This window comes from Lynx rufus, unplaced genomic scaffold (genome assembly GCF_022079265.1).
Source record: "Lynx rufus isolate CCGP_SWC_20201006 ecotype Redwood Valley unplaced genomic scaffold, mLynRuf1.p SCAF_23, whole genome shotgun sequence".
NCBI lineage: Eukaryota > Metazoa > Chordata > Mammalia > Carnivora > Felidae > Lynx > Lynx rufus.
In genome coordinates, this window is record NW_025814838.1 from 2,049,937 (window position 1) to 2,077,681 (window position 27,745).

The 27,745-nt window shown below is 50.6% G+C and overlaps 1 protein-coding gene across 2 annotated transcripts; it reads left to right on the forward strand.

The window, feature by feature from the left end:
* Nucleotides 1-12,406: 12,406 nt before the first annotated feature.
* On the forward strand, nucleotides 12,407-18,430 carry CORO1A (coronin 1A). 2 transcript variants are annotated; one of them, XM_047087226.1, is made up of 11 exons: nucleotides 12,407-12,431; nucleotides 14,620-14,818; nucleotides 15,885-16,007; nucleotides 16,100-16,229; nucleotides 16,309-16,493; nucleotides 16,652-16,771; nucleotides 16,993-17,097; nucleotides 17,228-17,373; nucleotides 17,491-17,548; nucleotides 17,664-17,879; nucleotides 18,213-18,430. In XM_047087226.1, the coding sequence occupies exons 2-11, from the start codon at nucleotides 14,621-14,623 to the stop codon at nucleotides 18,315-18,317; spliced, it is 1,386 nt and encodes a 461-aa protein (XP_046943182.1). In that variant the 5' UTR covers nucleotides 12,407-12,431; nucleotide 14,620; the 3' UTR covers nucleotides 18,318-18,430. The 2 variants fall into 2 exon arrangements, with proteins under 2 accessions (XP_046943182.1, XP_046943181.1); XM_047087225.1 differs by lacking the exon at nucleotides 12,407-12,431 and adding an exon at nucleotides 12,880-13,016.
* The last annotated feature ends 9,315 nt before the right edge of the window (nucleotides 18,431-27,745 follow it).

Sequence of the window (27,745 nt, forward strand, 5' to 3'; positions counted from 1 at the left end):
TAAGGTATCCACTCAAAATTAGAACTACACCACTAATCATCAGGGAAATGCAAATCAAAACCACAGTGAGGCATCACTGCACACCTGTTAGGATGGTCATTATAAAAAAAATAAAATAAAACTGGAAATAACAAGTGTTGATGAGGGTGTGGAAAGATTAGAACCCTTGTGCACTCTTGGGGGGAATGTAAAATGGTGCAGCCACTATGAAAACAGTATGAAAGTTCCTCAAAAAAAAAAATAGAATGACTATATGATCTAGCAATCTGACTTCTGGGTATTTATCCAAAAAGAATTTAAATCAGGAACTTGAAGAGATATTTGCACACCCAACTCCACTGCAGCATTATTCACAATAGCCAAGATCTGGAAACAACCTGAGTGTCCACTGATGGATGAAACGGGGGGGTGTGGTGGGAAATGTGGTATATACACACAGTGGAATATTATTCAGCCATGAAAAAGAAAATTCTGTCATATGCTACAACGTGGGGGAACCTTGAGGGCATTACATAAAGTGAAACAAACCAGTCATAAAAAGACAAATACTGCATGATTCTACTAGATGAGCTGTCTAAAGTAGTCAAATTCATAGAAACAAAAGGGCTGAGGAGAGGAGGAAATAGGGAGTTCTTATTAGATGGGTATTAAATTTCAGTGATGCAAGATAAAAAGAGATTTGTGGTACAACCCTGAGTTTATAGTTAACAATACTGTACTATACACTTAAAAATTGTTGACAGTAGGTCTCATGTTATATGTTTTTCACTATTGTAAAAAATTGGGGGTTGCCTGGGTGGTTCAGTCAGTTAAGTGCCTGACTCCTGGTACCAGCTCAGGTCATGATTTCGTGGTTGTGGGATCAAGCCCTGTGTCGGGCTCTGTGCTGAGTGTGGAGCCTGCTTGGGATTCTCTCTCGTTCTTTTCTGCCCCCTCCCACTTACATGAGCACATGCGCTCTCTTTCTGTCTCTCAAAGTAAGTAAATAAACATTAAAAGTTAGTTAAAAATTAATAAAAATTAAAAAACTAATTAATGGGTCCAAAGTTGTAGGATACAAGGTCAATATGTAAAAATCAATTATAATATGGTCACTTGCAATGAATGATCCAAAAGGTAATTAAGGAAACAATCAATTTATAATAGCACCATTACTCAGCCATCAAAAATAATGAAATCTTGTCATTTGTAAGGACATGGATGGAGCTAGAGTATAAATACTAAGTGAAATAAGTCAGTCAGAGAAAGACAAATGCCATATAATTTCACTCATATGTGGAATTCGAGAAGAAAAAAAACAGATGAACATAGGGGAAGGGGGAAAAGAGAGAGGGAAACAAACCACAGGAGACTCTTAATGATAGAGAAAAAAAACTGAGGGTTGATGGATGGAGGCAGGTGGGAGATGGCCTAGATAAGTGATGGGTATTAAGGAGGGCACTTGCTATGATGAGCACTGGGTGTTGTATGTAAGTGATGAATCACTGAATTCTACTCCTGAAACCAATATTGCACTGTATGTTAACTAACTAAAATTGAAATTTAAAAAAAAAGGAAAAAAAGAATAATGTAATTGAAAAGAAATTTAACAGAAGAAATACAAAACATATACTCTCAAAACTTCAAATAATTGTTGAAAGATATTGAAGAAGATCTAAATAAAGGGAAAGACACTTCATGCTCACGGATAAGAAGACATAACATTGTTAAATCGATCTACAGATTAAACACAATCCCTATGTGTTTAACACCCACCCCAGTGGGTTTTTAAAATAGAAATTGGCAGGTGCATTCCAAAATTCATATGGGAGCTTAGCAGTCCTAGAATAGCCAAAATAATCTTGAAAAAAAACAAATTTTGAGGACTCACACTTACCAATTTCAAGACTCACTACCAAGTTACAATAAGCAAGACAGTGTAGTACTGGCATAAAGATAGGCACATGGATCGATGGAATAGAATATAGAGTCCAGAAATTAACCCATATATCTATGGTCAGTTGACTTTTCACAAGGCTGCCAAGACAATACAATGGGAAAAATACTGTCATTGAACAAATGGTTCTAGCATAACTGTAGACACACATGCAAAAGAATGAATTTGAGCTCCCTACCTCACACCATATACAAAAACTAACATAAATCAATCAAAAGCCTAAATGTAAAAGCTAAAACTATAAAACTCTTGGAGGAAAATATAGGGATAAGTCTTCATGGCCTTGAATTTGGCAGTGGTTTCTTAGATATGTCACCAAAAGCATAAGCAACAAAATAAAAAAAAAATAAATTGGACTTCATCAAAATTAAAAATTTTTGTTCTTCAAAGGACACCATCAAGAAAGTGAAAAAACAACTCACAGAATAGAAAACGTTTGCAAATCATACATCTTATATAGGACTTCTATCCAAAACATATAAAAAACTTACAATTCAGTATTTAAAAGACAACCCAATTGAAAATGGACAAAAGATCTGAACAGACACTACTACAAAGAAAATATACAAGTGGCCAATAACACATGAAAAGATGCTCAACATCATTAGTCATTAGGGAAATGCACATAAAAAGCACAATAAGATTCCATTCATACTTACTAAGGTGGTTATAATAAAAAAGTTGAATAATAATATGTTTTAGGGACACCTGGGTGGCTCAGTCAGTTGGGCATCTGACTCTTGATTTTGGCTTAGGTCATGATCGCATGTGGTTCATGGGATCAAGCCCTGCATTGGGCTCTGCACTGACAGTGCAAAGCCTGCTTGGGATTCTCTCTTTCTTTTTCTCTCTCTTCCCCTCCCTTGCTCATGCAAGTGCTCTCTCTCTCTCTCTCTCTCTCTCTTTCAAACAATAAAATAAAATAAAATAAAATAAGAAAAAAATAACAAGTTTTGGAAGGTAGGGATCACCAGTCTATCTTTTTTGTGAGCAAGGAAGTCTTTACATGAAGCCACCCCTAATGACTTCTTCTGGTCTCATTGGCCAGTTTGAGACTAACGATCATTTCTGAACCAATGAGGTTCAGCATGAAGAATAGAATTTCCATGATTGAATTAGACTCATTGTTTGGAGTGGAATGGAGGTTTAGGTAGGCAACCATCATAGCACCACTATAGACTTCCAAAGGGAATTCTGGTTCCTATTACTGGAGTATAGAATGGATGATGACCAGGCAAAAAACCAGATGTCTACGGCACCATCAGAAACAGCTGGGATGTGGTGAGAAAAACTTATATACTGGACTCTGCTCCTAACTTATTGGGTGATTTTACAGATTACTTCACTCTTTAGGCCTGTTTCTTCAAATGGAATTATTCTTTCTAGCTTTTAAATAGCCCTGCTACTGAATATATATATATATATATATATATATATATCTCCACATAGCATATACATAGCTATATATATATATATATATATATAGCAATATAGCCTTCTAGCAATGAAAAAAGGCACACATGCTTTTCTGCAACTCTGATAATAACATAAGAGCAACTTTTGTAAATACCACTCAAAATCTCTTTACCCTAATATTTATGTACCATGAGACTCCTATAGCATCAGAAACGTAGATGATTCATTGACAATAGCCACCTAAATCATGCAGTTTAGTCTGTGTTTTTGCCTGCCAAGGACTATTCTTTCTTCCGCTCTGATTTTACTTTGGGAAAAATTTTGTTCAGACTCTGTCCAACTGGTCTCTGGGTCTTGGTTTCGTCACCCATAAAAAGAGGGAGCTGGGCAAAGATCCCTTCCGGTGTTGGTGTCCCAAGATTCCATCGCAGAGCCCCTAAGGGAGGCTACAGGAGGAATCTGTATCACTTGGAGAGATCCTCCCTGGGGCTGACAAAGCTTTGGGATAAAATCCCTCTCTAGAGCTCATGTGCGGTGAATTTGGTTTGTCAATTCCAAAATGGAAGTTGATTCGTGGTGGGTCTCGTTCTCGGAAAATGCAGCAAGGTGGAAATAAATCAAGCAGGAGTCTTCTTTGCTGAATGTCCTTTGTTTTATGTACATATCACTTCTGCTTTTCACATCAGTCAAACCAGGCCCCTGAGCCTAGCTAGCAGGCTGTCTATCTCACTGTCTATCTCACTTGACTCTGAGAACAGAAGAGCCTGGAATGTACCCAGCTTCAGGCACAATTAGATTGAGGGGCTCAACACGGTCATTGAATCAACCTGTATCTTTTTCTTTCCTCACCCTTCACTCCCACTTGGTTTTCCTTTGTTGGCCTCATTCTCAGGAAGGCTTTCCTCTCATAGTGACAGAAATGGCTCCAGAAAAAGACCCAAGGCTGACATTGATTGGGTCTACTGGACCAGCCATAATGGACAGGCACAAAAACTAAGATCCACCAACCCACCCCATGGAGTGGATTCTATTCTGAAGAATAAAGGAGGAATCTTGAAATGGGGTTGACATGTCAGATCTGTGCATTAGGAGCCTGGTTAAGGGACAGGGATTGGGGGCAATGGAGGAGACTGGAATTGAGATTTGCTAGCAGGCTCTTGGAATCATTCTGGGCAGAAGCGAGGAGGGGTTGAACTGGGGTAATGGCAATCAGATGGAGGATGGACCGAGCAGGAAATCAAATGGGTGAAGGTAGAGTGTGCGTGAGTTGGTGGTTGATTAGCAGTATTGGGAAAGGAAGGAGGATTTTATTGAATGCCAGCTGCGTGTTGGGCCCTGTGCTGGGGAAATAAAACAACCTGGTGGAAGAGTCAGACCTGTAAACAATTATTATGCAATATACAAATTGCCATGATAGAGGAATGCACCAGGGGTCACTAGCATGGGGGGGGGGGGGGAAGAAATCACTCTGGGAGGGGCTGTGTGTTGTTAGGGAAGGCTTCACAGACAAGGGAATTTTGACCTGAGTCTCTTTTATTTTTTATTTAAAAACAATTTTTTTAATGTTTATTTTTGAGAGAGAGAGGGGAGACAGATCGCGAGTCAGGGCGGGGCAGAGAGAGAGGGAGACACAGGATCCGAAGCAGGCTCCAGGCTCCCAGCTTTCAGCACAGGGCCCGACGCGGGGCTCAAACTCATGAACTGTGAGATCGTGACCTGGGCTGCAGTCAGAGGCTTAACCGACTGAGCCACCCAGGTTCCCCTAACCTGAGTCTTAAAGGATAAGTAAGGCACATAAGAGTCTGGTAGCAAACATGGAATAAGAGATTTCAGGCCTATGCCAAGGGCAAAGAAGAGAGTCCAAAAAAATTGTTGCCCAGAAAAACCACATTCAAACTAAAGACACATTTAGTTTTGTTCGTATAATATTTTTAGAAATTTTTGAATTAGTTGCCAACATTGAAAGATCTGGAGCTTGCCTATAAAAATACATAAATCTAACTTGTCTTGAAAAACCAGAAGGTTTATGGGCACTTGGGTGGCTCAGTCGGGTAAGCATCCGACTTCAGCTCACGTCGTGATCTCACGGTTCATGGGTTCGAGCCCAGCATCTGGCTCTGTGCTGACGGCTCAGATTCTGTGTCTCCCTCTCTCTCTGCCCCTCCCCCCCTCTCAAAAATAAACATTTGGGGCACCTGGGTGGTGCCCAGTTAAGCAGTGAACTTAAGCATCCAAGTTCAGCTCAGTTAAGCATCCAAGTTCAGCTCAGGTCATGATCTCACAGCTCATGGGTTGGAGTCCTGCATCAGGGTCTATGATGACAGCTCAGAGCCTGTTTCAGATTCTGTGTCTCCCTCTCTCCGCACCTCCCCCACTTGCGCTCTATCTTTCTTTCTCTAAATAAATAAATACATAAATAAATAAATAAGGAAGGAAGGAAGGAAGACCAGAAGGTTTAGCTCAGCGTCTGAATTCCCTTGTGGTAGAAAGGTCAAGTGCAGCCGCACCCCCTCCATTCCCTATCGTAATTCACCTGGCCCTTATCAACTCTTCATCTTACCTGCCCAGTCCTCTGCATCCGATTAAGGATGACTGCAAGCTCCTTGTCACTCTCCGCATCAAAATGAGTTAGGGACGCCTGGGTGGCTCAGTCAGTTGAGGATCTGACTTCAGCTCAGGTCATATCTCGCAGTTCATGAGTTTGAGCCCTGCGTTGGGCTCTGTGCTGACAGCTTGGAGCCTGGAGCCTGCTTCAGATTCTGTGTCTCCCTCTCTCTCTCTGCCCCTCCCCTGCTCACGCTCTGTCTCTGTCTCTCAAAAATAAATAAACATTAAAAAAAGATTAAAATTTTAAAAAAAAGAACCAAAAGGAGGAGTTAATTTCCTCTCCCCTGGAATCTGGACTGGTCATGTGACTGCTCACCCAGTAGAATGTAGTTGAAGGACCCCGTGTCAATCATGGGCTTACCATCTTGGAGGGCTCTCTCTTGGCACACTCCCTCTCAAAACCTTAGAATAAAGAGAGATAAAGAAGTGGTTGTAGTTTGGGACTAGTTTACCCTGCAACAGGTAACTGGACCAGCCACCTGCTCTCCTCCCCTTGTAGACATCCGAGGGTCCAGCCTCCGGACCGGAGGAGGGAGGCAGCATGTCATCATGAACAGCAAGGCCGGAAGGGGAAGATCAGGAAGGGCTTTGTACATCGTGCTGGGAGAGTTTCAACTTTTTTTGCTTGAGGAGACGGTAGCGTTTTGTAAGGTAGGCATATTATGACCAGGAAGGTGACTTTAGCAATGGCATAAGAGAGCGGACAGTCACTAGACAGGGAGCTAGGGCGATGGCCCAAGCAACACAACTCAGGCCACGGTGCTGGGCACGGAGCGAAAGGGAGAGATTCAAGGTCAAGACTTCCTCCTCTGGGAGGCCCTCCCTTGAGGTGCTAACAGGTCGAGCCGGGGAGTCGTCAGTCAGAACCAGGGAGCACAGGCGGCAAGTTTGGGCCACAAAGACAGATGGGGGCGAGGCGGGGAGGGGGGGTGTCAACATTTGTAGTTGAAGCCGCAGACATGGATGCGATGGGGTGGGGAGTTTGGGAGCGAGGAGAAGCAGCCAAGTCCTGGGAGCACCTTGCCAGTTGAGCAAAGGGAGCCGCTCTGCAGGGGGTCGAGAGAGAAACCTGCAGAGCAAAGCAGAGAAGCAGGAGGGGGACCCCAAGGCAAGAGTCCAGAGGGAGGGAGTAGTCAGTGGCATCAGCTTGGCGGCCTCGCCGCCAAAACGTCTGATTTCACGATCAGGAGGGCATCGGTGGCCTTGGCGAGGGCGAGGCGATGTCTGGTGGTGGGAACCGCAGCCGGTCTCACGTAGGTGCCAGAGTAGGAGATGAGGAAGTGGAGGCCATGAGTGTGAACAGCTCTGTCAAGAAACTTGATGGTGAAGGGTAAGAATGAGATAGGGAAGTGGTTTAGAGGTTGCCAAGTTGAGAGAGCTTCCCCCCAGAGGCACAGGGGACTTAAGCCCGTTGGTACACGGCGAAGAGAGAGGGTTGGTGGAGAGTAGGACTCGGCTGTGAGGGAGAACGGGGTTGAGGGACCGAGCGAGGTCACTAGGGCAAAGGGAAGGAATGCGTCCCAAGGAGGAGGACTCAGCCTTGGGCCCAAGTGGGACGTCTGTGTGATTACAGTGTCTGGCTGGTCAGAGGAAGTGGAGGTGCTGTCGCTGGTGGGAGCGGAGGGTTCAGAAGAGTTCTCACCTCTTTTCCCCATGCAATAGGAGCGGCGATCATCTCGTAAATGTGAGGAAGGCCGCCTGGGCAGATGGTCAGGAGGAGGGACTGGCAAGGTTAACTTAGGCCAGAGCCTGTGGCCACGGCGCCCTTAGAGCCTCCTGCTTAAGGTCAGGGTTGGTTCTCGGATGTGGGTTAGAGCTGAGCCTGGAGGCAGTTGGAGGACCACAGCCGAGAGAAGGCCTGGGGGGCCACAGGGGCAGGGGCCAGGCTACCGGAGTAATGCCCTGCAAATGAAGCCCCACCACTTCTTTGCTTAGAGACTTGTGTGCGCTTCCCCTGGTCATTTTTTTTTTTTTTTAGTGTTTATTCATTTACTTTTGAGAGCGAGAAGGAGGGGCAGAGAGAGAGGGAGAGACCCCCCTTTTTTTTTAGTGTTTATTCATTTACTTTTGAGAGCGAGAGGGAGGGGCAGAGAGAGAGGAGAGACCCCCTTTTTTTTTTAGTGTTTATTCATTTACTTTTGAGAGCGAGAGGGAGGGGCAGAGAGAGAGGGAGAGACCCCCTTTTTTTTTTTAATGTTTATTCATTTACTTTTGAGAGCGAGAGGGAGGGGCAGAGAGAGAGGGAGAGACCCCCCTTTTTTTTTAATGTTTATTTATTTACTTTTGAGAGCGAGAGGGAGGGGCAGAGAGAGAGGGAGAGACCCCCACGCTGACGGCGCAGAGCCCCACGTGGGGCTCGATCTCACAAACCATGAGATCGTGACCTGAGCCGAAATCAAGCGTCAGATGCTTAACCCACGGAGCCACCCAGGCGCCCTGCTTCTCTTTGTCTTGGGAGCAAACTCCTCGAGAAGACACGAGTTGAGGACCCTCCGGATCTGCTTCTTGCGGATCCTCCCAGCTTCACCACCTTCCCCTTGACCCCAAGCCCCCAAGGCTCCAGCCATGGCCAAGAGCTCCACTCCAGTTTGTCAACCCACCTGCCCTGAGGGGTTGGATTTGAATGCCACTTTGTGTGCTCTTGGGTGGGTCACTTATCTCCGCTGAGCCTCGATTTCATCATTTGGAAAAGAGGGACAGCAAAACACCTGACAGGGTTCCCGAGACTCCTCAGGGACAGAATGTTAGTGCTGCACGGGGGACCTAGTACTGCTTGGAGCAGTCGGGACTCTGGGTTGTAAGTGACAGAACCGAATATAAAAAATCTCCTTCTGCGGTTGCTTTGTTTCTATCACGGATCAGCCCAGATATTACAGTTGATTGATGTTTTCAAAAGTCTCTCATACCGTTTCCCCTCCTTTTCTTTGAATGCCATTCATTTGTTGAATGACAAATAACCTGGTTTATTTGTCCCATAGGGTTTTCACACATTTCTAGATTCACACATTTTTCACATGCAGATTTATGTAATTGCACCCCCCATGGTGTCATTTACCCTGGTTTTCTATCCCCAGTATTTCATACAAACTAACAGTTAGATCTAGGGAATCGAGTAGATTCAATAGTGAGGTTAAGATTGACTGCTGAAGTCCTTTTTTTAATGTAATCATGTAAACGTGAACATAACGTGGGCATTAGATTGCGTTAAGAAATTATTGCTAGCTTTTTAAAGGTGTAATTATGTATTACATAATGGTATTGTGCTTAGGTAGAGTAAAAATCCTTATCTGGCATACAGTAACATGGATGGATTGCAACACATTATGCTCAATGAAAAAAGTCACACCCATACTGTATGATTGCATTTGCGTGGAACATTCTAGGACAGGCAAAACTACTCCAGACTGATAAAGAGCAGATCAGTGGTTCCTTGGGGCTGAGGGTGAGGATTAATTGTAGAAGGACAGGAGCGAACTTTTAGGGGAGATGGAAGTATTTCACATCTTGATTATGGTGCCTATTACTTGGGTATATACATTTGTCAAAACTAATTGAATCATGCCTTTTAAAAGGAATGTGTTTCTGGGGCGCCTGGGTGGCGCAGTCGGTTAAGCGTCCGACTTCAGCCAGGTCACGATCTCGCGGTCCGTGAGTTCGAGCCCCGCGTCAGGCTCTGGGCTGATGGCTCAGAGCCTGGAGCCTGTTTCCGGTTCTGTGTCTCCCTCTCTCTCTGCCCCTCCCCCGTTCATGCTCTGTCTCTCTCTGTCCCAAAAATAAATAAACGTTGAAAAAAAAAAATTTAAAAGGAATGTGTTTCATTGTATGGAAAGAAAGACGTATTTTATTGTAAATAAAAGCGATTTTAGAAGGAAAGAAAGCATTCTAGGATAAGAAGAATCCATTCAAAATGGTTACAAAACGATAATACACCTATAATATACCTATACTTATAATATACTATATAATATAAACTATTATATACCTATGGCAGAGAGAGAGAGGGAGACACAGAATCCGAAGCGGGCTCCAGGCTCCGAGCTGTCAGCACAGAGCCCGACGCGGGGCTCGAACCCACGAACCACAAGATCATGACCTGAGCCGAAGTCGGCCGCTCAACCGACTGAGCCACCCGGGCACCCCTGAAAATACTTAAGTTTTTATTTAAGTATTGAAATGCTATGACGTCTTGGATTTGTTTTAATAGACAAATATGTCTATTTGTTTAATAGACAAGACAATAATGTGGAAGAAGAAATGAATCAATACTGGGTACCTGTTAATAATTGTTAAAGCTGGGTGATGGGTACGTGTTCTAGAAAGTGAGCAGTGCTGTGTACCTTTTAGCGGTTAGGAACTATCACTCTGCCTGGGCAGCAGAACATGCAAAGCTACGGTTCTCCAGGTCTGTCCGACTCCATCATGCTCTACAGTCTCTTTAGGGCCGTCCTGTCTCTCTCAGAGTGGGTGTACCCATCAGGACCTCTTTCCGTTGTAAGTGTCAGAAATCCGACTCAGACTTACTGGCTTATGTGGAGAAAGGAACCTATGCCTTACGTGACAGAAAGGTTAAGGGGTTCAGGCACAGCTCGATCCAGGTACTCAAATGACGCCAAGAACATGTTAGTCTTCATATCTTGCTTCTGGAGGTGTCTGTGTGGGCTGATTCGGGCCAGCTTTTCCTATACGGTGACAAGATGGTCACTCCTAGTGCCGGGCTTATAGCCTATCGGCTTACTGACCCCCAGTGGAAAGTGGGCTCTTTTTGCCAGCAGCTCCAACGCGTCTGCTTCTGATCACATGGCCTTGAATCCAGTGGCCCTCCCTGAACCAATCAGAAAAGATTGCTTTGACTGGGGAGCTGTGGCCCTGTGCCCACCTCGGACCCCCTCTTGAAGTTTAGAGACTGCCAGTGTGGAAAGGTTCGTTCCCCGAAGGAAAAGGACGCTCAGAGGCTGGGCCAGAAGCACGCCACAGTCACACTGTCCCAACGCCCCTCTCAGGGAGCCGTCTGCCCCTCCTTAGGTACACGAGGAGCCTCGCGGCAGGGCCTTCGCCACCCACCACTGGACTGCCTCTCGGGCTTGCGTTCCCCGGACACCTGCTTCCCCGTAGCCGGTGCCACTGGCCTCACATCTGTCATCTGCGGCAGCCCCATACCTGTCCGTCCCACCACACGCCGCACACCTGCTGGGATGTGCAAGCGGCATCTGCGGTTCCCAGCCTGTCCCTCTGTAGGCCTGTCAGGCTCTCGCTTCCGGGGGGCATGGTTTTCAGGCCTCTGGCCAGTCCACTTGTCTCCTGCCGGGAAGCGGGGCACTCCAGGGCCGAAGGCAAAGTGTGCCTGGGTCCTCCGTAAAAGGGAGGTGGTATCTGTGTTATAGGGATGAAACGATTTCCTAAGGATGGATGGATGGGTTTCCTATGCTAAGGATGTAACATATTTATAGTGTTGAGACAGCGCCCGGCACACAGTAGGCGCACAGTAAATGCTGGCTGTTATTCTCATCACTTCGGGTGGAGACGACCCGTTGCAGTCCCCGACCATCCCCGTCCAGTCCGGTCCAGGCCAGTCCAGTGGCAGGCTCTCAGGTACAACACCACCCATAGGTTTCTACAATTTAATAATGTGTAGGACACTTTTACGAGTTTTGTCTCATTGGAGCCTTACACCTTTGTGAAGAGGGCAGGTCACACGGTCTTTGTCCCCCATCTGCAGACGGAGAAACGGAGGTTGTCAGAGGTCAGACCTCATGCCCGAGATCGTGCCGCCAGTCCGTGGTGGAGGTGGGATTTGACCCCATCCCTCGAGGAATCACATCACTGGGCCTTTGCTCGGCTGCCCCTCAGCCCACAAGGCCTCCTCCGGTCATGCCTCTTGGCCCCCCTCCCACCTTCTCAGGCCCAGCCCGGTGCCCTGGAAATAGTAAAAATGATAAGAGCCCACACTTCTTAAGCACTTGTATCTCTCCGGACGAAGTGCATAAGGCTTTGCTTTCCCCATAACCTCTTGAGCGGGGTATGAGGCTTACAGAGGGGAGAAACTGGGGCTGAGGGAAGTGAAATACGCCTGCCCGGGATCACTCAGCAGGGGCAGCCAGGAGCCCAACTCAGAGAGCAGTCTCACTCTGGGGAAGGCCTCTCGTACCCTCTGCAGCCTCCATGACCCCTTCTCTGAGCCCAAGGATGACAGTGGACTCCCCCTTCCTCTTGAGCAGGAAGTCGGGCTTCTTCCTCTGCTTAGCATCCTTGGAGCCGTCGTTCGTTCGCTCCCCTCCCTCCAACAGGCTGAGAGCTCTCTGCGGGGCAGGCACCTGACCCTCCCTGACTCATTCACCTCTGCAACCCCGGGCACGAAGAAGCCTCCGTGATGCCAGAGTATCTCATCCGTTCTCCGCGAGGCAGGCGGGGCGGAGGCGCTCCCGGATGAAGGCACGAGATGCGAGAGGTGGTGACCCTCCCGAGGCCACCGTTTGTAAGTGCAGGAGCCTGGACGAGCCCCTCCCCCTCCATTCCCCGTCTGGCGGGGGCGGGGGTGGGGTGGGGGGGTTGCGGAAGGCAGCTCAGCCTTAGCTGGGGGTGGGCGGTGGGGGGGGGCTGATGGGCGCTTCTACGAACGCCAGGGACAGGATGGTGAGTGGGCTGGGAGCGGACTGAGGGAGGGAAGAAGGAACAGGGTATTTTTGCATTTTGACATTACAAAAGCGCCCATGAGATTGTCAGAGACTGGCCGGCAGCATCTGTTTGGGTTCGGAATTGGCAGGCGAGGCCGAGCTGGGCGGAGGGAGGGCGGCCGCGGGCGGGGGGCGGGGGGGGGGGGGAGGGGGGCGGTGCCTCCGCCCGGAGAAGGGCTATCCCCTTTAAGAGCTCCGCCCAAAGGGGCGCTGCCACCCCGAAGGAGGCGGGCAGCCGCCGCTTCTCATTCATTGTCTTGACAAGAGCATCCTCAGCGGGCAGTCTCTGGCTCCGTCGGCTCCTTCCTCCTCCTCCTCCTCCTCCTCCTCCTCCTCCTCCTCTCCCTCCTCCATTTGGGGGTGGGTCACTCATCTCTCAGCGGCAGGTAAGCCTGGGTCCCCGGGCAAGGGACTAGGCATCCCTGCCCCGGGCCACCTGTGGGGCCGGCGTCAGCTTGGCGGAAGCCGGCTGTGGGGGCGGCCGGGCTGTCGCGCGCCGCCCGGGGGTGGGAGAGAGCCCACCGTCCGCGCCGCCGTGGAGGGGACTGGCCCCGGGGGTGGGCGTGCGTGGGAGGGCCCATCCGCGTGTCCCAGGGCGCTGTGAGCAGGCCAGGGTGAGGGACCACCGCAGCCAAGATGGAGGTGGGGGAGCCGGGGGCCTGACGCTCCCCGGAACGGGCATCGGGGGTGGGGGTGGGGACAGGGTGGGGTGCGCCGAGCAGCTGCCCTGAGCCTGGAGACAGGAAGGGGTTGAGAGCAAAACAAGAAAAGACCAAGTTCCCCTTTCCGCGGTTTCTGGGCCTGGTACCTGCGGTGGGGGAGGAGGCAGGGTGGGGCGCCGGCTTCCTGTCCCCCAACCTCGGTTTTGGGGCTCCCCTCTCCCCAGGCCCAGGTCTCTCACCTGGGACTGATCCCCCTGTTTCCAGACTGCTCCTTCTCACAATGCTCCTCACCTGCTCTCTGGGCAGGTGGCCCTGGAGCCTCCTGGAACCTCCCAGGCCAGGCCAGGGTGGGGGGGGGGGATGCCTGGGTGAGAAGGGGTGAAGCTGGGCGGGTGGAGTGGAGGCCTGGCAGGACGCCCTCTGAGCCGGCAGCGTGGCCCCGCGGCTCAGCAGGAAGGTGATGCAGGTGGGCGTCAGGATGGGGTCTGGAACCTGGGGAGCCAGAGGCAGTCCCCTTGGCTTTAATCGCTCTCCGCCCAGCCATGGTGGGGGAACCGTCTTCACTGGACCTCAGAGAAGTCAGCACCGCCTCTCCCTGTGGATAGTTTCAGTGCAGGTGGAGACAGTATTTAAGGGCACCTGCTTAGGCAGACTCTAGAAGCAGAGGTGTGGGAAGGAGATAGTAGGACCCAAGCCATCTGCCTGTTTCTGGTGTCCAGAGACCTGTTGGGGAAGCTGTCTTGACCCCAAGGACCTGCCTCCCAGGCAGGCCCGCACGCTGCTTCCCTGTGTCTGCGGAGCCCGGTGCCAGCAGGCGATGGGGGGCCAGCCCTGTCCCTGCCTTCAGGAAGCTCCCCATGTAGTGTGAAGGATGTGAGGCCTGGCTGCTGTGACTGAGCGAACCCACCCTCCGGGCTGTCTACACTGAAGCCCCCAGAGTGTGGGAGTGAGGCCTCAGAGAGGAAGGGCTGTGTCCATCAGCGGTCGACAAATCGACACTTGGTGCTACCCCACACCAGTCTCTGCCCTAGAGGCTGAGGGTACAGACGTGAGGCCTGGGGTGGGTAGAGAAGGTTGGCCTTGCAGGTTAGCCGGGGGTGGGGGGGGGGTGGGGGGGGGTGGGGTGAGAAGGGGTGAGGAAGGCGAGCATGAGGGCAACAGGATGGCAGTTATGGTGGAGGGGGCAGGGAGCCCAGGGAGATGAATTAGCTGAGACCTTAAAGGCCAGGCGGAGGGGTGTTCTGGGGGGCACAGAGGACACTCTAAGGTCAGAGTTGACCTGAAGCTCCCTTCAAAGCCCTCAAACCCCACGTTCCCCGCCCCCCAGGATGAGCCGGCAGGTGGTCCGCTCCAGCAAGTTCCGCCACGTGTTTGGACAGCCAGCCAAGGCCGACCAGTGCTATGAGGACGTGCGCGTCTCACAGACCACCTGGGACAGTGGCTTTTGTGCTGTCAACCCCAAGTTCGTTGCCCTGATCTGTGAGGCCAGCGGGGGAGGGGCCTTCCTGGTGCTGTCCCTGGGCAAGGTGAGCCCCTGGAGCAGCAGTGTTCCACTTGAGGGGGCCTCTGGCCATCCAGTGGCCCCTTGGGGGTCCTGATGGCTGTCGCTAAGCCTCCCCGGGCTGCAGCGTTGTCATCTGTAAAACTGAGCTGGGCCACATGAGCCTTACGCCTCCTCCAGCTCCTACATGTAGTGGTCGCATGGAAACTGGAGCTCAGATGACACCAGAAAGGTCACACGGCGAGTCCTGCAGACCCAGGGCCTGGTCTCCCAAGCCTGATGCCTCTGTGGAGCACAGAGAGGGCTCCGTGGGGAGAGGGGAGACCCAGCGGTGCTCTCAGGGTAGGGGTGGCTCTGGGCCTGGGCCTGCTTGAGCCCTGGCCCCCCCTGCTGCAGGCAGGGAGGGTGTAAGAGGCCCTCTCTCCTCCCCCAAACCTGCCTTTCCTCTGGTCCTGCTCACAGCCACCCCCATCCGCTCTGCTGACCCCCACCCCCAGCACACTCCTGTGCTCTTGGGGGGTGAGACAGGAAGGGGAGATCGGCCCTAAGATGTTACCTTAAAAGGGCCGATGGAAGCAGAGAGAAGAGGAAGTGGTTGTGGGGTGAGAGCTGGGTGCGCTCTTCACACAGGAAGCCCTGCCGAGGCAGCAGCCGTCCCCGGAAGCGGCCATTTCCAAACCTCTGCTCCTGCCTGGGGCCAATTATGACGGCCTTTCCTGGTCCCTGTCCTTTTGGAAGGACCCATCTCCATCCCCATCCCCACATTTCCTTGGGGAACACTAATCTTAATGCAGCCTCCCTTCCCTAGAGCCTTGGCCTGTCATCCCCTGGAAGCTTCACTCAGGGAAGGGGGCGGGGGCCAGCCCCAGGGCATAGGTGAGATGTCAGGACCTTGGCCAGGGTCTAACACTAAGGCAGGACCAGCGCCCGGTGTGGCATCCCCTTCCTGCACTACTTGTGGCCAGCCCTTCTGAGCTGCCCGGACAGGGACCCCACTGCCTTCCTCTGTGCCTCTCTGAAAGGGTCTGGGGAGGTTGGATCAGGTTTGGAGAGCAAAAACACCTCCCTCAGAATCCTGCTGTGCTCTCTAGACTGGACGTGTGGACAAGAACGCGCCCATGGTCTGCGGCCACACAGCCCCGGTGCTGGACATCGCCTGGTGCCCGCACAATGATAATGTCATTGCCAGTGGCTCTGAGGATTGCACAGTCATGGTGAGTGGTGGGGGGGACACGGGGGCCGGGAGAGCTCCAGCACCAGATCTGATATTTGGAGCCCCCAAGTCTCACTTGCCCCCTCTCTGCAGGTGTGGGAGATCCCGGATGGGGGCCTGACGCTGCCCCTGAGGGAGCCCGTCGTCACCCTGGAGGGCCACACCAAGCGCGTGGGCATCGTGGCCTGGCACCCCACAGCCCAGAATGTGCTGCTCAGTGCAGGTGCCTGGGGGAAGAGGAGGGGCGGGCTGGTCACGTGACAGCGAGGCTCGTGGCTTCTGACAGTGGGGATATCACCCAGGTTGCGACAACGTGATCCTGGTGTGGGACGTGGGCACCGGGGCGGCTGTGCTGACGCTCGGCTCGGACGTGCACCCGGACACAATCTACAGTGTGGACTGGAGCCGAGATGGCGCGCTCATTTGCACCTCCTGCCGCGACAAGCGCGTGCGCATCATCGAGCCCCGCAAAGGCACTGTTGTAGCTGTGAGTTGCCATGTATCGTGCCCCTTGACCCTAGGACATTTACCCTTGTACACACCACCAGCCGGGTCCCTAGATGCTGCCCTCCCTTGCTCTCACCTGGAGTCTGGTCATTAGGATGAGTGTGCGGGTACTGACTGACCACCTCCCTTTCCTTCCAGGAGAAGGACCGTCCCCATGAGGGGACCCGGCCTGTGCGCGCCGTGTTTGTATCTGATGGGAAGATCCTGACCACAGGCTTCAGCCGCATGAGTGAGCGGCAGGTGGCGCTGTGGGACACGGTGAGTGCCGGGTGGGGAGCGGCGATCGGGCAGGACTGGAGGCTTAGTCCCCGCCCTGCCACTTGCATGATCCCACACAGCCATGGGCCTCAGTTTACCCTCTGTGGGATGGAGGTTTCCTCTGGTTGTTCTGTGAGGGCCTTCCCCGAGTCCCTGCCCGGTGGGCTTCACAGGCCTGACTTGGACCAGCTCATTGTTCCCTGTCTCACCCATCTCTACAGAAACACCTGGAGGAGCCACTGTCCCTGCAGGAACTGGACACGAGCAGTGGCGTCCTGCTGCCCTTCTTTGACCCCGACACCAACATAGTCTACCTCTGTGGCAAGGTGTCCCAGTCGGGCAGCGGCTTGTGGAGGGAGGAGGGGGGTCTGGGGTGGGGGGGGGTGGATCTTGGAGAGGACCAGGCAAGAGGGATCTGTCGGTGCTGATCCCGGGGTTTGCACGCGCCACCTGCAGGGTGACAGTTCCATCCGGTACTTCGAGATCACTTCCGAGGCCCCATATCTGCACTATCTCTCCATGTTCAGTTCCAAGGAGTCCCAGCGGGGCATGGGCTACATGCCCAAACGCGGCCTGGAGGTGAACAAGTGTGAGATTGCCAGGTGACTGACCCCTGCCCCTGCCCCGAGCATGCTCCCTGGGCTGTGCTGACCCCGTGCCGACCTTGGATTCCAGCCGCCCCCATGCCGCAGGCGCTGCTCACCTTCTCGTTTCCACAGATTCTACAAGCTGCACGAGCGGAGGTGTGAGCCCATTGCCATGACAGTGCCTAGAAAGGTGATGCTCCCATGTCCCTTCCTGGGCTGCGGGCCAGGCACTGACCTCACACACTTGCTGGGTGGTGGTGGTGTGGCCCAAGCACTCGCTTACCCAGCCTTGGCCTTGCCCACAGTCGGACCTGTTCCAGGAGGACCTTTACCCACCCACCGCGGGGCCTGACGCTGCCCTCACGGCTGAGGAGTGGCTGAAGGGCCAGGATGCCGGGCCCCTCCTCATTTCCCTCAAGGATGGCTATGTGCCCCCAAAGAGCCGCGAGCTGAGGGTCAACCGGGGCCTGGACACCGGGCGCAGAAAGGCAGCACCAGAGGCCGGTGGTACCCCCAGCTCGGTGAGAAGTGGACGGGAACCTGGGAGGCAGGACGAGAAGACCTATAGGGCAGGGGCTGCTACTGATAGATGGAGTCATTGTCCGAGTGGAAGGTGGCTGGTGTTTGGGCCCCCTCACACTCACAACGTTGGGGATCCTTTGGGGGCCGGGAGTGGGGGATCCTGAGGCCTCAGAAAACAGGTTTCAAGCTTATTGGCCTGCAGCTGTCTGGGCAGCAACCAGCTGAGAGACAGAAGGGCCAGGCCCTGGGGCTCTTGGTAGGGGGGTGGGGGGCTGCCAGGGTCAGGGGAGCCCGGGATGGAGCTGGGACTCACGCGACGATGGGTCCCCCAGGACGCCATACACCGGCTGGAGGAGGAAATGAAGAAGCTCCAGGCCACAGTGCAGGAGCTACAGAAGCGCTTGGAGAGTCTGGAGGAGACAGTCCAGGCCAAGTAGAGGACCCGAGGGCCTCAGCTGGGGCCACAGCATCACCTCCCTCCCTTCCAGTCGTACCCTTCTCCCCAGGCCACGATGGCAGATAAAAAATAAAATGGCTTTATTTTCTGGTACCTCTCAGACTCTGATGGCCACCTGAATGCTGGGTCTGCTGAAATGACCTGCCCTTGAGCTTCCCCCTCAGTTACCTTGTGAGATTGGCCCATAGCAGGAGCCGGGGAATGCCTCCAAATACCCTAGACCACAGGAACAGGCCTTGGTGGGTGGGAGCCCCCATGCTGATGTGGGCCGCGAGCCTACTCTTTTCCAGCTCCTTCGCAGAGCTGGCAGGGTCTGAGCCGCTCCAGGCCCTTGCCACGGTTACTCAGGATTTGTCTTTTCTAGTCAACCACAACAACACGCCACCTTACTGTCAGTATCAGTATGGCTGGTGGGGGAACTGAAACTGACGTGACACTTACACAGCACTGACATGACATCTTTCAAACTGCAAGCTCCAGGGAGCAAAATCAGGGGATCTTTTGTGAGGAAAAAGCTTAGAACTCAACCCTGTTTTACAGGTGAGGAAACTGAGGCACAGAGCAGGAGAGAGGGGTTTGCTGGAGGCAGATCTGGAGGCATGAGCTGTCTCTCCTTCCGGTCCCCAGCCTTCCCTGCGGTGCTGCTGCCTCTCAACCCCTTTCTCCGGTTCCCAGCAGATCCTCCCCGGACAGAAGAGGCCCGTTAGGCCCTATCAAGTGGGGGCTTACACGTGGGTTTCTGATGCCCACCTTAGTGGGCGACCTCAAGCTAGGGCACGGTTATTAGGGATGGCTGTCCTGGCCACAGCAGAGCTTTCTTCATACCACACAGGGAGCCCAGCAAGGACCCAGCGCCTCATCCACAGTCCCCGCCCCTTCTTCAGCTACCTAGTTAGACAGGCAGCTGATAAGACATCCCTGTCCATCCATTTGGGTCTCAATCTCTGCAAGCCATGTGACCCTGGGCAAGTCACTTCCCTCCAGGTCTCAGCTGCTCTCTAAAGAGGGGAGGGTTGTTAGCAAGGCAGCTCTGTGAACGTAATGGGTGGATCCAATCAGGGGCGTGATAAAGAGAGAATCAGAAAATCTGGAACCTGGGCCCCTGAAAGTGACGTTCCTTCCCTGAGCCTCTCCTGCACAATGGGGATGATGCGCCCTGCTGGCAAAGTAGGCTTGAGTACTCTGAGTCACTAGTTCCCCTCCTGGCCCGAGGGATCTGGAAAAGTTCGGGAAAGGATTATAGAAACCCAGAAGGGTTAACCGTCACCACCAGGACTTCTAGCTTTACCGGCCCATTCTCCCTCTGATAGGAAAGAGGCAGGTACGAGGAAGGATGGAGGTTACTTAGGGGCCAAGAAATTGGCCCTGAAAACACAGGGGAACAGAGTGACGGGAGGCTTGAAAACCGCAATCCTTCGCTCCTGAAGGGCCCTGGTCCCATCTGGGTTACCTGCTACCCACCTGGGTCCTGGGGACCTCATCTGTGCCAGGCCTTACCAACCCTGGCACCTGTGTTTAAGATTGATACTAGGGGCACCACGTACCCCAATCTGATGGCTCAGATGGCTTTATTTTCCCTTAACTCTATCCCAGCTCCTGTCCACAGCTCCATTCCTGAAGTCCTCATACTCTCTCCAGGAGCAGTTGTGGCCACATCAAGCCCTGGGCTAACGGGGTCACTGGACTTTCTCCAGTGGGCCAGAAAGCATCAACGTTCCAGGTGTTGGGGAGACGCTGCTGTGGTACCACATGCTGTGAGGCTACCAAGGGCTGGGTAACCTGCAGGGAGGTGTGGAATCCTCCATCCACCTCTGACACCGGGGTGATGTTGAGGAGCGGGGGAGGTCTGTCACGTTGGCCAGTGTCCTGAAACTCTGGGTACTTTTTCATCTGTGCGCCTTGAAAACTGGCAGAGGGCAGGAGCCCCCAGTAATGGCCGATGAATAGTAGCAGTATTTCTAGGGCTCTACCAAGAGTTACAGAGAAGGTTTGCGTGGCCTGCCCTGGAAGAGACTTCATTTTATAGGTGGGGGCACAGAGGCCTATGGATCTACTTAAGAAAGCAACAGAGCTCACAAGAAAGGAAACAAACTGAAAGTCTGTTTAGGTACAAAGTCTGTTGCCCTTAAGACTTTGCTTCCTGCCTTCCATTTATAATCAAGAATAAAACTACCAAGAAATAGAAACAAAAAAAAATGAGACTAAAAAAAAAGAACAATAAAATTAACAATAAGAGGTAGAGCAGTATCTTAGGCTAGTATGCAGTATGTAGTTCAGATTTCAAACTTAAAAATTGATGCTAAGAGTATCGGATTGATTTTTGCAATTGCATTTAAGTACGTTGTATGTATGTGTATGTGTGCATACGTTACATATATGTGTTTAATGTATAAATATGTATGTGTGTGTGTGTACATATATACACACACACGCACACACAGATATCATTTAAGCAACTGAAGTGTCAGGGGAGGGATCCAAATCCAGGTGGGTAAATAGGTTTGAAAAGCAATAGAATGAAATTTTCTACAAGGTTCCGCAGCTTGAGGGACCGACCTTCACCTCAGTCTGTAAAGCAGTGCCTCCCACGGAGGGTCACTATGAGGGTTGTAGGCGTTCCGTTCCTATCGGTCAAGCATTTGGAATGATGCCTGGCATTGTAGTCAGCTCTCAGGAGTGTTGATAGAAGTAAAATGAACCTGGCCTTGATCCTCACTGGCTGGGAGAGCGCGGAGGGCCCCTGCCCTTTCCTTCAGGTGAAGAAATCCCTGGCGGAGAGCATGTCACCCCTTTCCTGTTGCAGGTGGTACTCATGCCTATAGGGCAGAGTCAGTAAATGCTCTCGAGTGAGTAGGCGGTTGGCCCAGATCAGTGTTTCCCACGGAAGGAATGTGAAATGACTTTAGGTGGCACACAGATGTTTGAAATTTTAATAGTTAGGTATTTATTATAGCATGTGTTAGAAGAAAATCCCAGGTAGCACGTCAGACCCGAGTACTAAAACAAAGCGAGTTGATTTAAAGAAATGTTACACTGAACAGGTGGTATGTGAATGTCATGAAAATTTCAAAAGCAATAGGGATTGACCGAAGACTGCGAAATAGGTCTTCCCAAATCTGAGATTTTTGATGCTTTGGGTTTTAAACAAAGTCAGGATACACAAAGAGAGGGGCTATTTTCTGGGTTTGGGCAACAGAGGACTGTGGTGGGGACAGACAGACAGACAGCAGCACTAGGTGCACAGCGTCAGTGTAGAGGCGACCACTGTTCACCTTTTGGTGCCTACTCTGGGAAGTCTCGATATGTATACTGTACATGTATGTATATTCACGTGTATATTCATCTAACAGAATTGGGAACATTCCGTACATAGAATTTTGTAGCTTGCTTTGTTCACCTGATAGCGTAACCCCAGGTTCAGTGTTCTTACCGAAACCTTTTTGTGTTCATTCTTGAGTATTTCCTTAGGGTAAAATCCTAGAAGTGGGATTGCTTGGTCATCGCGTAAATATAACTCTTCAGCTTTGAGTACCAGCAGCCGAAGTGCCTCGTGGCATGGCAGTGACCCTCTTTCTCATCCTCACCAAAGCCGGGTTCTATTAAACGGTTTTGTTGCTGATTTGATAGCAGATTTACTGCTTGCTGTTTCTGCTTTCATTTTGCATTTTGGGTTTCTTTATTTTGTATATTCAGTGATCACTTGGCTCTTTGGTGAACTGCCCATTTTTGGCCTTTCTTCTGGGATATTAGGATTTTTTTCCTTACTGATTTATAAGTTCTTTATGTTTTACGGATGTTACTCTGTGATGTCACAGGTACTTTTCATTGCTTAATATTTGCCTCTTATGTTTGCTTATGATATCCAAGCTTACTGTTGCTCATGTGGTGAAGGCAATACTGTATTTGATCCATGCTGTGACACACGTTCTTACGTCTTTGCCATCAGCTGTGATTTATTCTCGATGTGTCCCGCGGTCACTGCCAAGTCGTGTTAGAGTTGTCATTACCTGTGCAAGTGGATGTGGTCATTGTTGCTTGCGGCATGGCCGGAGGACTACACCGTCAGCTCTTGGGTGCTTCTGGCCACGTGCCTTTTAAGGGCCATTTGCAGAAGGAGCACAAATCCTGATGCTGTTGGAGAACCATCCATTGATACCTCCTGATGAGATCGAGAAAGGCTCAGTAACAAAACCTGCACCGGAGGGTCGGTAGCGTGGAAGGAAATCTTGGAGAGGATGATGGTGATCTCTTGGGGATGCAGCCTTGCCAATGCCCTTGGCGGCCCGAAGGTCAATATTGTGTGGAAACTCACAGATACCCCAAAAGGGAAGCCTTAACCCTCTTATTGCATTCATCCATTCCCTTTCAATCCGTTTAAATAAGCACAAAAGGGCTTTTGCAGGAGCGTCTGGCGGCTCAGTCAACAGAGCACGCAACTCTGGATGTGGTTGTGAGTTCAGGCCCCACGTTGCACACAGAGCCTACTTGAAAACTAAACAAACAAGTAAATGGGCTTTTTCCAACAAGCACAAAATTAAAATTGTAAGCAATAAGAAAAACATTAAGCTAACTAACTGGCAGTGTTTCTTCTTTCTTTTTTCAGTCTTATAATTGATAATGTCTTAGATGAAATATGGCATATAGTTCATGGACAGAAAGTTTAAAACATAAAGATAAATTAAAACACACACACACACACCAGAAATCGCCAGTTCCCTAGTACTCGTCTGTAGATACGCACATACACGTGTTCACAGGCACGTTGGCTACCTAGGTTTTTGGCCTAACATTTTTCCCTTCACGGTGTCTTGAACATCTTGGCATGTCTGATCCTTCTAGTTCATGTCTGAGATGACCGGTTAGTGTTTCCTTGTGTGGATCCACCATGTTCAGCTGGGCTCCCAGGGGTGACAGAATTCTGAGCTCTGAAACAGGTTGCCCATCTCCTTTTGGAACTCCCCATCAGCAGTGCCTGCTAGTTCTTTGACCCTTACTCTTCTTAGCAGTGCTCTGTAAATCTTCTTATGTTAGCCACTCTGAAGGGCAGATCAGTGACATCCTTTTCCTCCCAGAAACCACTGGCAGTCTTCTAGATCTGGAGACCGGAAGGAGACGCATGTTGGAAACATTAGGAAGTGGGAGTCGTAAGGACTCGTGACCGGATACGTTTGTGTTCTGTCCCCACCTGTTACGTTTGTGCACCTCGCCGTGGTTTGGGGCCGCTGCACGTGGCTGCAGAGGTCTCTCCCTGGCTCCCACCACCCGCCTCTCTAGTTTCTCCTGTTTCTCCGCTGTTCTCCAGCCTCCCTACCGACTTTGTTACTGGAACATTCCAAGGCGGTTCCTGTCCAGAGCATTTCTGTCTGCTCTTCCTCCTGTCTAGAACGCCTTTTGCACAGCTTTCTCCAGTTCTGTAAGGACCCAACTCAGCCCATTCCCTTTTCAGAGAGGCTTTCCCTCTCACATTCTCTAACGTAGGTCCATCCGTCCTCCATGCTGTTGTCCTTCATCTGTCACAAGCCCTTCCTTCTCTTTGTGTCTGGTTCACTACTGTATCCCCAATGGCTGGCACTTAGCAGACACTCACCAAAGATGGCTTGACGGAATCAATAGTATTAACTTGACGGAGGATACGGTTGAGAGGAGGGGAAACTGCTCCTTGTCATCCAGAGGAGGGCGGTAGTAAGTCCAACGCAGAGCTTGCGGAGGGGGGCGACTCGATCAGCTTTTCAGCAGGTAGGGCTGCTGGGCATTGGAGTGAGTGCCTTCTTTGTGGTGCGTAGTCAGGCAGTGGCTTGGTGTCGTTGAAGGATTCTGGCATCGGATGTCAGGGTTGACCAGGTCAGTTCCAAGGCCGCCTCCAACCCTTAGGTCCATGTTTGATGTTCCCATCGCTAGTCTGTGGTTCTTGGACTGCAGATACGGCCTTTACCACTAGATGGCACTAGGTGATTCCTTTGAGGCCGGGGCTCCTCAAATCCGCCAACAGTGAGAACAGCATCTTCTCTCTTTTTTTACTTATTGAAGTATAGTCGACATACAATGTGACATTAATTTCAGGCGTGCAACAGAGTGATTTGACAAATCTACATATCACTCAGCACTCACCACGGTTAGGTGTCGTCACATCTGTCACCGTACTGTTATAACAGTATTATCGACTGGATTCCCTATATTCCACTTTTCATCTTTGTGCGTTACTTATATGACTGGAAGTTTGTACCTCTTAAGCCCTCTTTGCCTATTCTGTCCATCCCCCCGCCCCCTCTGGCAACCACCACCTTGTTCTCTGTGTTTCAGAGTCGATTTTGGTTGTTCGGAGAACAGACTTTTCATTGCATTTTACCCCAAACACCCACCTCAACAAAAGCTTCACAAAACCGTCTTAACTCTTACAGTGTGGAATGCATACTGATATTGTCTATTTCACTCTATTCGACTGCATTTTCACAGATGGAGACTTGCAAACTACTACACTGATTTTATTATACGGATGGGTCCTAATTCATCGTTTGGAAAGCACCGTTTTAGACAGCTGAGCCTGTTCACCCTTGGAAAACTTGGACAGTCTGGGCCCGTAGCGAATCGCGTTCCTTAATGAGTACTTTGTGCATTTCCGTGCTGACTTGCTGCCTCGAGAAGCCAAAAGTATGTGCTTCCTTGTGTGTGTGTGTGTGTGTGTGTGTGTGTGTGTGTGTGGATGTGTGAATGTGGACATGAGAGAGACTGGGGGGGATAGGTTTGTACAGGATTAGCACCGACCACAGTCAAGGCAGCAGTAAGCCTTGTCAGTGGACGTGAAGAGAAGATATAATATCTGCCTCTGGGAGCTCAGACTCTAGCTGGGTAACAGTCACTCACCCCTTCCCCTCTCAGCTTGTTCATCAAGAAACACGGAAATGAGCTCATACACTCAGGATATCACTTAGGATGCTTCAGGGTGTAGCAGGTAACAGAAGCCTGACTCCGTTTGGTTTAAGCGATGAAGACATTTGGAAACTCTCAAAATGTCTGTGGAGAGGTAGAGCGGGGTGAGGCCCACAGTGGCTTGGCCTTAAGGATCCAGGTTTCTTCCATTACATGTCCTTGTCCTAAGGCTGGTTCCACTCATGGTTGCCAGAAGACCTTAAGTGGTCGTTGGGGTTTCAGATCCCTGGCTTAGAACACTAGAGCTTTGATTCCCTGTCGTGTGGCCTGGGGAGAGGTTAGGTTACTGTAGCATTTTCCAGGTTGTAGTGCATGCCAGAGAGGGTAGGCTACAACGGCATTTTCTAGGTTGTAGCTGTTCTGTTTGTTTGTTCCTGGTTTTCCCTTTTACTCCTTAAGGGACGTGAAATGACAGAGCCGGGGGAAATACTTAGGGAGTCATTAGCGGGTTTGACAAAACAATTCTAGATCTTTCCTGTGGACCCAGAACTTCTGGTTGAGTAGAGTTGTCTGAATAGTTCTGGCCAGCGAGTCTGCCGAGTGAATAAACGGTTGCACGTCTTCTGGGTGAGGTACGAGGTGAGGTTATATGCTCTCCAGGGTCCTGGGAAAGGAATTAGCAGTCAGAATAAAGAGAGGTGACACATGGCCGCCGTGGGAAGGGTGAGAGGCAGTGTAAGTGAGCACCTCGGCTGATGGCTGAGTCTGTTTACATTTGTAACGGAGTGCTAACTGGGAGCGTGTTGGCCTTGTGAAGTAGATGGTTTTCCTCCTTGACCTGGTTCCCGAGAACCTGAATCTACTGACGTCTACTCACCTGCCTCCTTTTTATCCCTTCCAGGTTTGCAGTGAGCATTGGCTACTGGCATGACCCTTACATCCAGCATTTGGTAAGACTGTCTAAGGAGAGGAAGGCCCCCGAAATTAACAGAGGCAAGTGACCCCCTCCCTTCTCACTATTCCCTCATCAGCAGAGAGGCCTGGCGTTTTAGGGATTCATTCGTTTTTCTTTTTTTTACACAATACAAATTTATTATCTTACAGTTCTGAAGGTCAGAAGTCAAACATGGGTCTTACTAGGCTAACATCAAAGTGTCATCAGGGCCGTTTCTTTTGGAGACCATAGGGGAGAGTCGATTTCCTTTTCTTGTCTACCTTCTAGAAACCACCTACATTCCATGGAAGATGACCCCTTCTCCATTGCAAAGCCAGCAGTGTAACATAGGGATTCATTCTTAACACGAGAGTTCCAGTGTTCCTTCTCTCCGGTAGTATATGAAAGTGCTTATTTCCCAACATCCTCACCAACACAGTGCATTATGAAACTTTTCATCTGTGTTAATCTGATCCATGAAACATGGTGTCTTACAGTAATTTTATTTTAGATTCCTCTTATTTTGGGGTGAAGTTGAAGATCATTATGATTATTTTTTTAATATCTTTTTTAAATGTTTATTTTGAGAGAGAGAGAGCGAGCGAGCGAGAGTTCACTTGCTTGCAAGCAGGGAGGGACAGAGAGAGAGAGGGAGAAAGAGAGAGAATCTCAAGCAGGCTCCATGCTGTCAGCACAGAGCCCGATGTGGGGCTCAAACCCTTGAACCGTGAGATCATGACCTGAGCTGAAATCAGGAGTCGGACACTTGCTTAGCCCACTGAGCCACCCAGGTGCCCCAAGATCATTTTATATGTTTAAGAGCCATTTATATATCTTTTACTGTGAACTGTCTGTTCATGGAAGGAATTACTTTTTTTGGCCTTTAAAGTGACAGTAACACTGTTAGGCTGTACAAGTCATTTCTATCAAGGCAGTGAAAGGATTTGAGACAGGAGGGTGACTTAGTCTCAGCCAGATTGAGAAATTGGCCAAATGACCATAGTTCTTGTGGGTGCAGGGCATCTTGGCCCTAAAGACGGATCCTATGGGTAGTTTCAATGAGAAATGCGAAGAAATTTTAAAGTGGTGCTTCCTGAGAATAAGGACATGGTACTTACTTTGAGCTGAGCGTGAAACTAGGCATCAGTAAGATTGGACGAGGCCTGGCTAAGAGGCCTTAAGCCTCCCTCCCACACTCTTGAGGACACTTTCCTAACAGACGCTGCAGAGGCAGGGCCCCACCATGGTGCCCTGGGTGCTGGGGGCCCTGGGCAGCAGGTCAGCCCTCCGTCCTTCTTCCTCTCCCTGGGTTGGCATCGCTAGACTAGGGCCCCATAGTAGGAGAGTGCGTCCCAAACAGCGTGTGGGGAGCATTTTTAAAATTTTTCCAATGTCCAGTCCGTTGTGGGTGATAACTCTGTAACCCACGGTAAAAAGGATTTACTAGAAAAGTAAAATGGAAGAGACATGTAACGTTTATTTATTTTTGAGACAGAGAGAGAGAGACAGAGCATGAACAGGGGAGGGTCAGAGAGAGAGGGAGACACAGAATCCGAAGCCAGCTCCAGGCTCCGAGCTGTCAGCACAGAGCCCGACAGGGGGCTCGA

What these genes read in the sequence shown, in the direction of transcription:
- CORO1A (XM_047087226.1), top strand. Translation starts at nt 14,621, where the DNA reads ATGAGCCGGCAGGTGGTCCGCTCCAGCAAGTTCCGCCACGTGTTTGGA. An exon ending in CCATGACAGTGCCTAGAAAG is followed by an intron (nt 17,549 to 17,663) that starts GTGATGCTCCCA and finishes CCTTGCCCACAG; the next exon opens with TCGGACCTGTTCCAGGAGGA. An exon ending in CCGGTGGTACCCCCAGCTCG is followed by an intron (nt 17,880 to 18,212) that starts GTGAGAAGTGGA and finishes TGGGTCCCCCAG; the next exon opens with GACGCCATACACCGGCTGGA.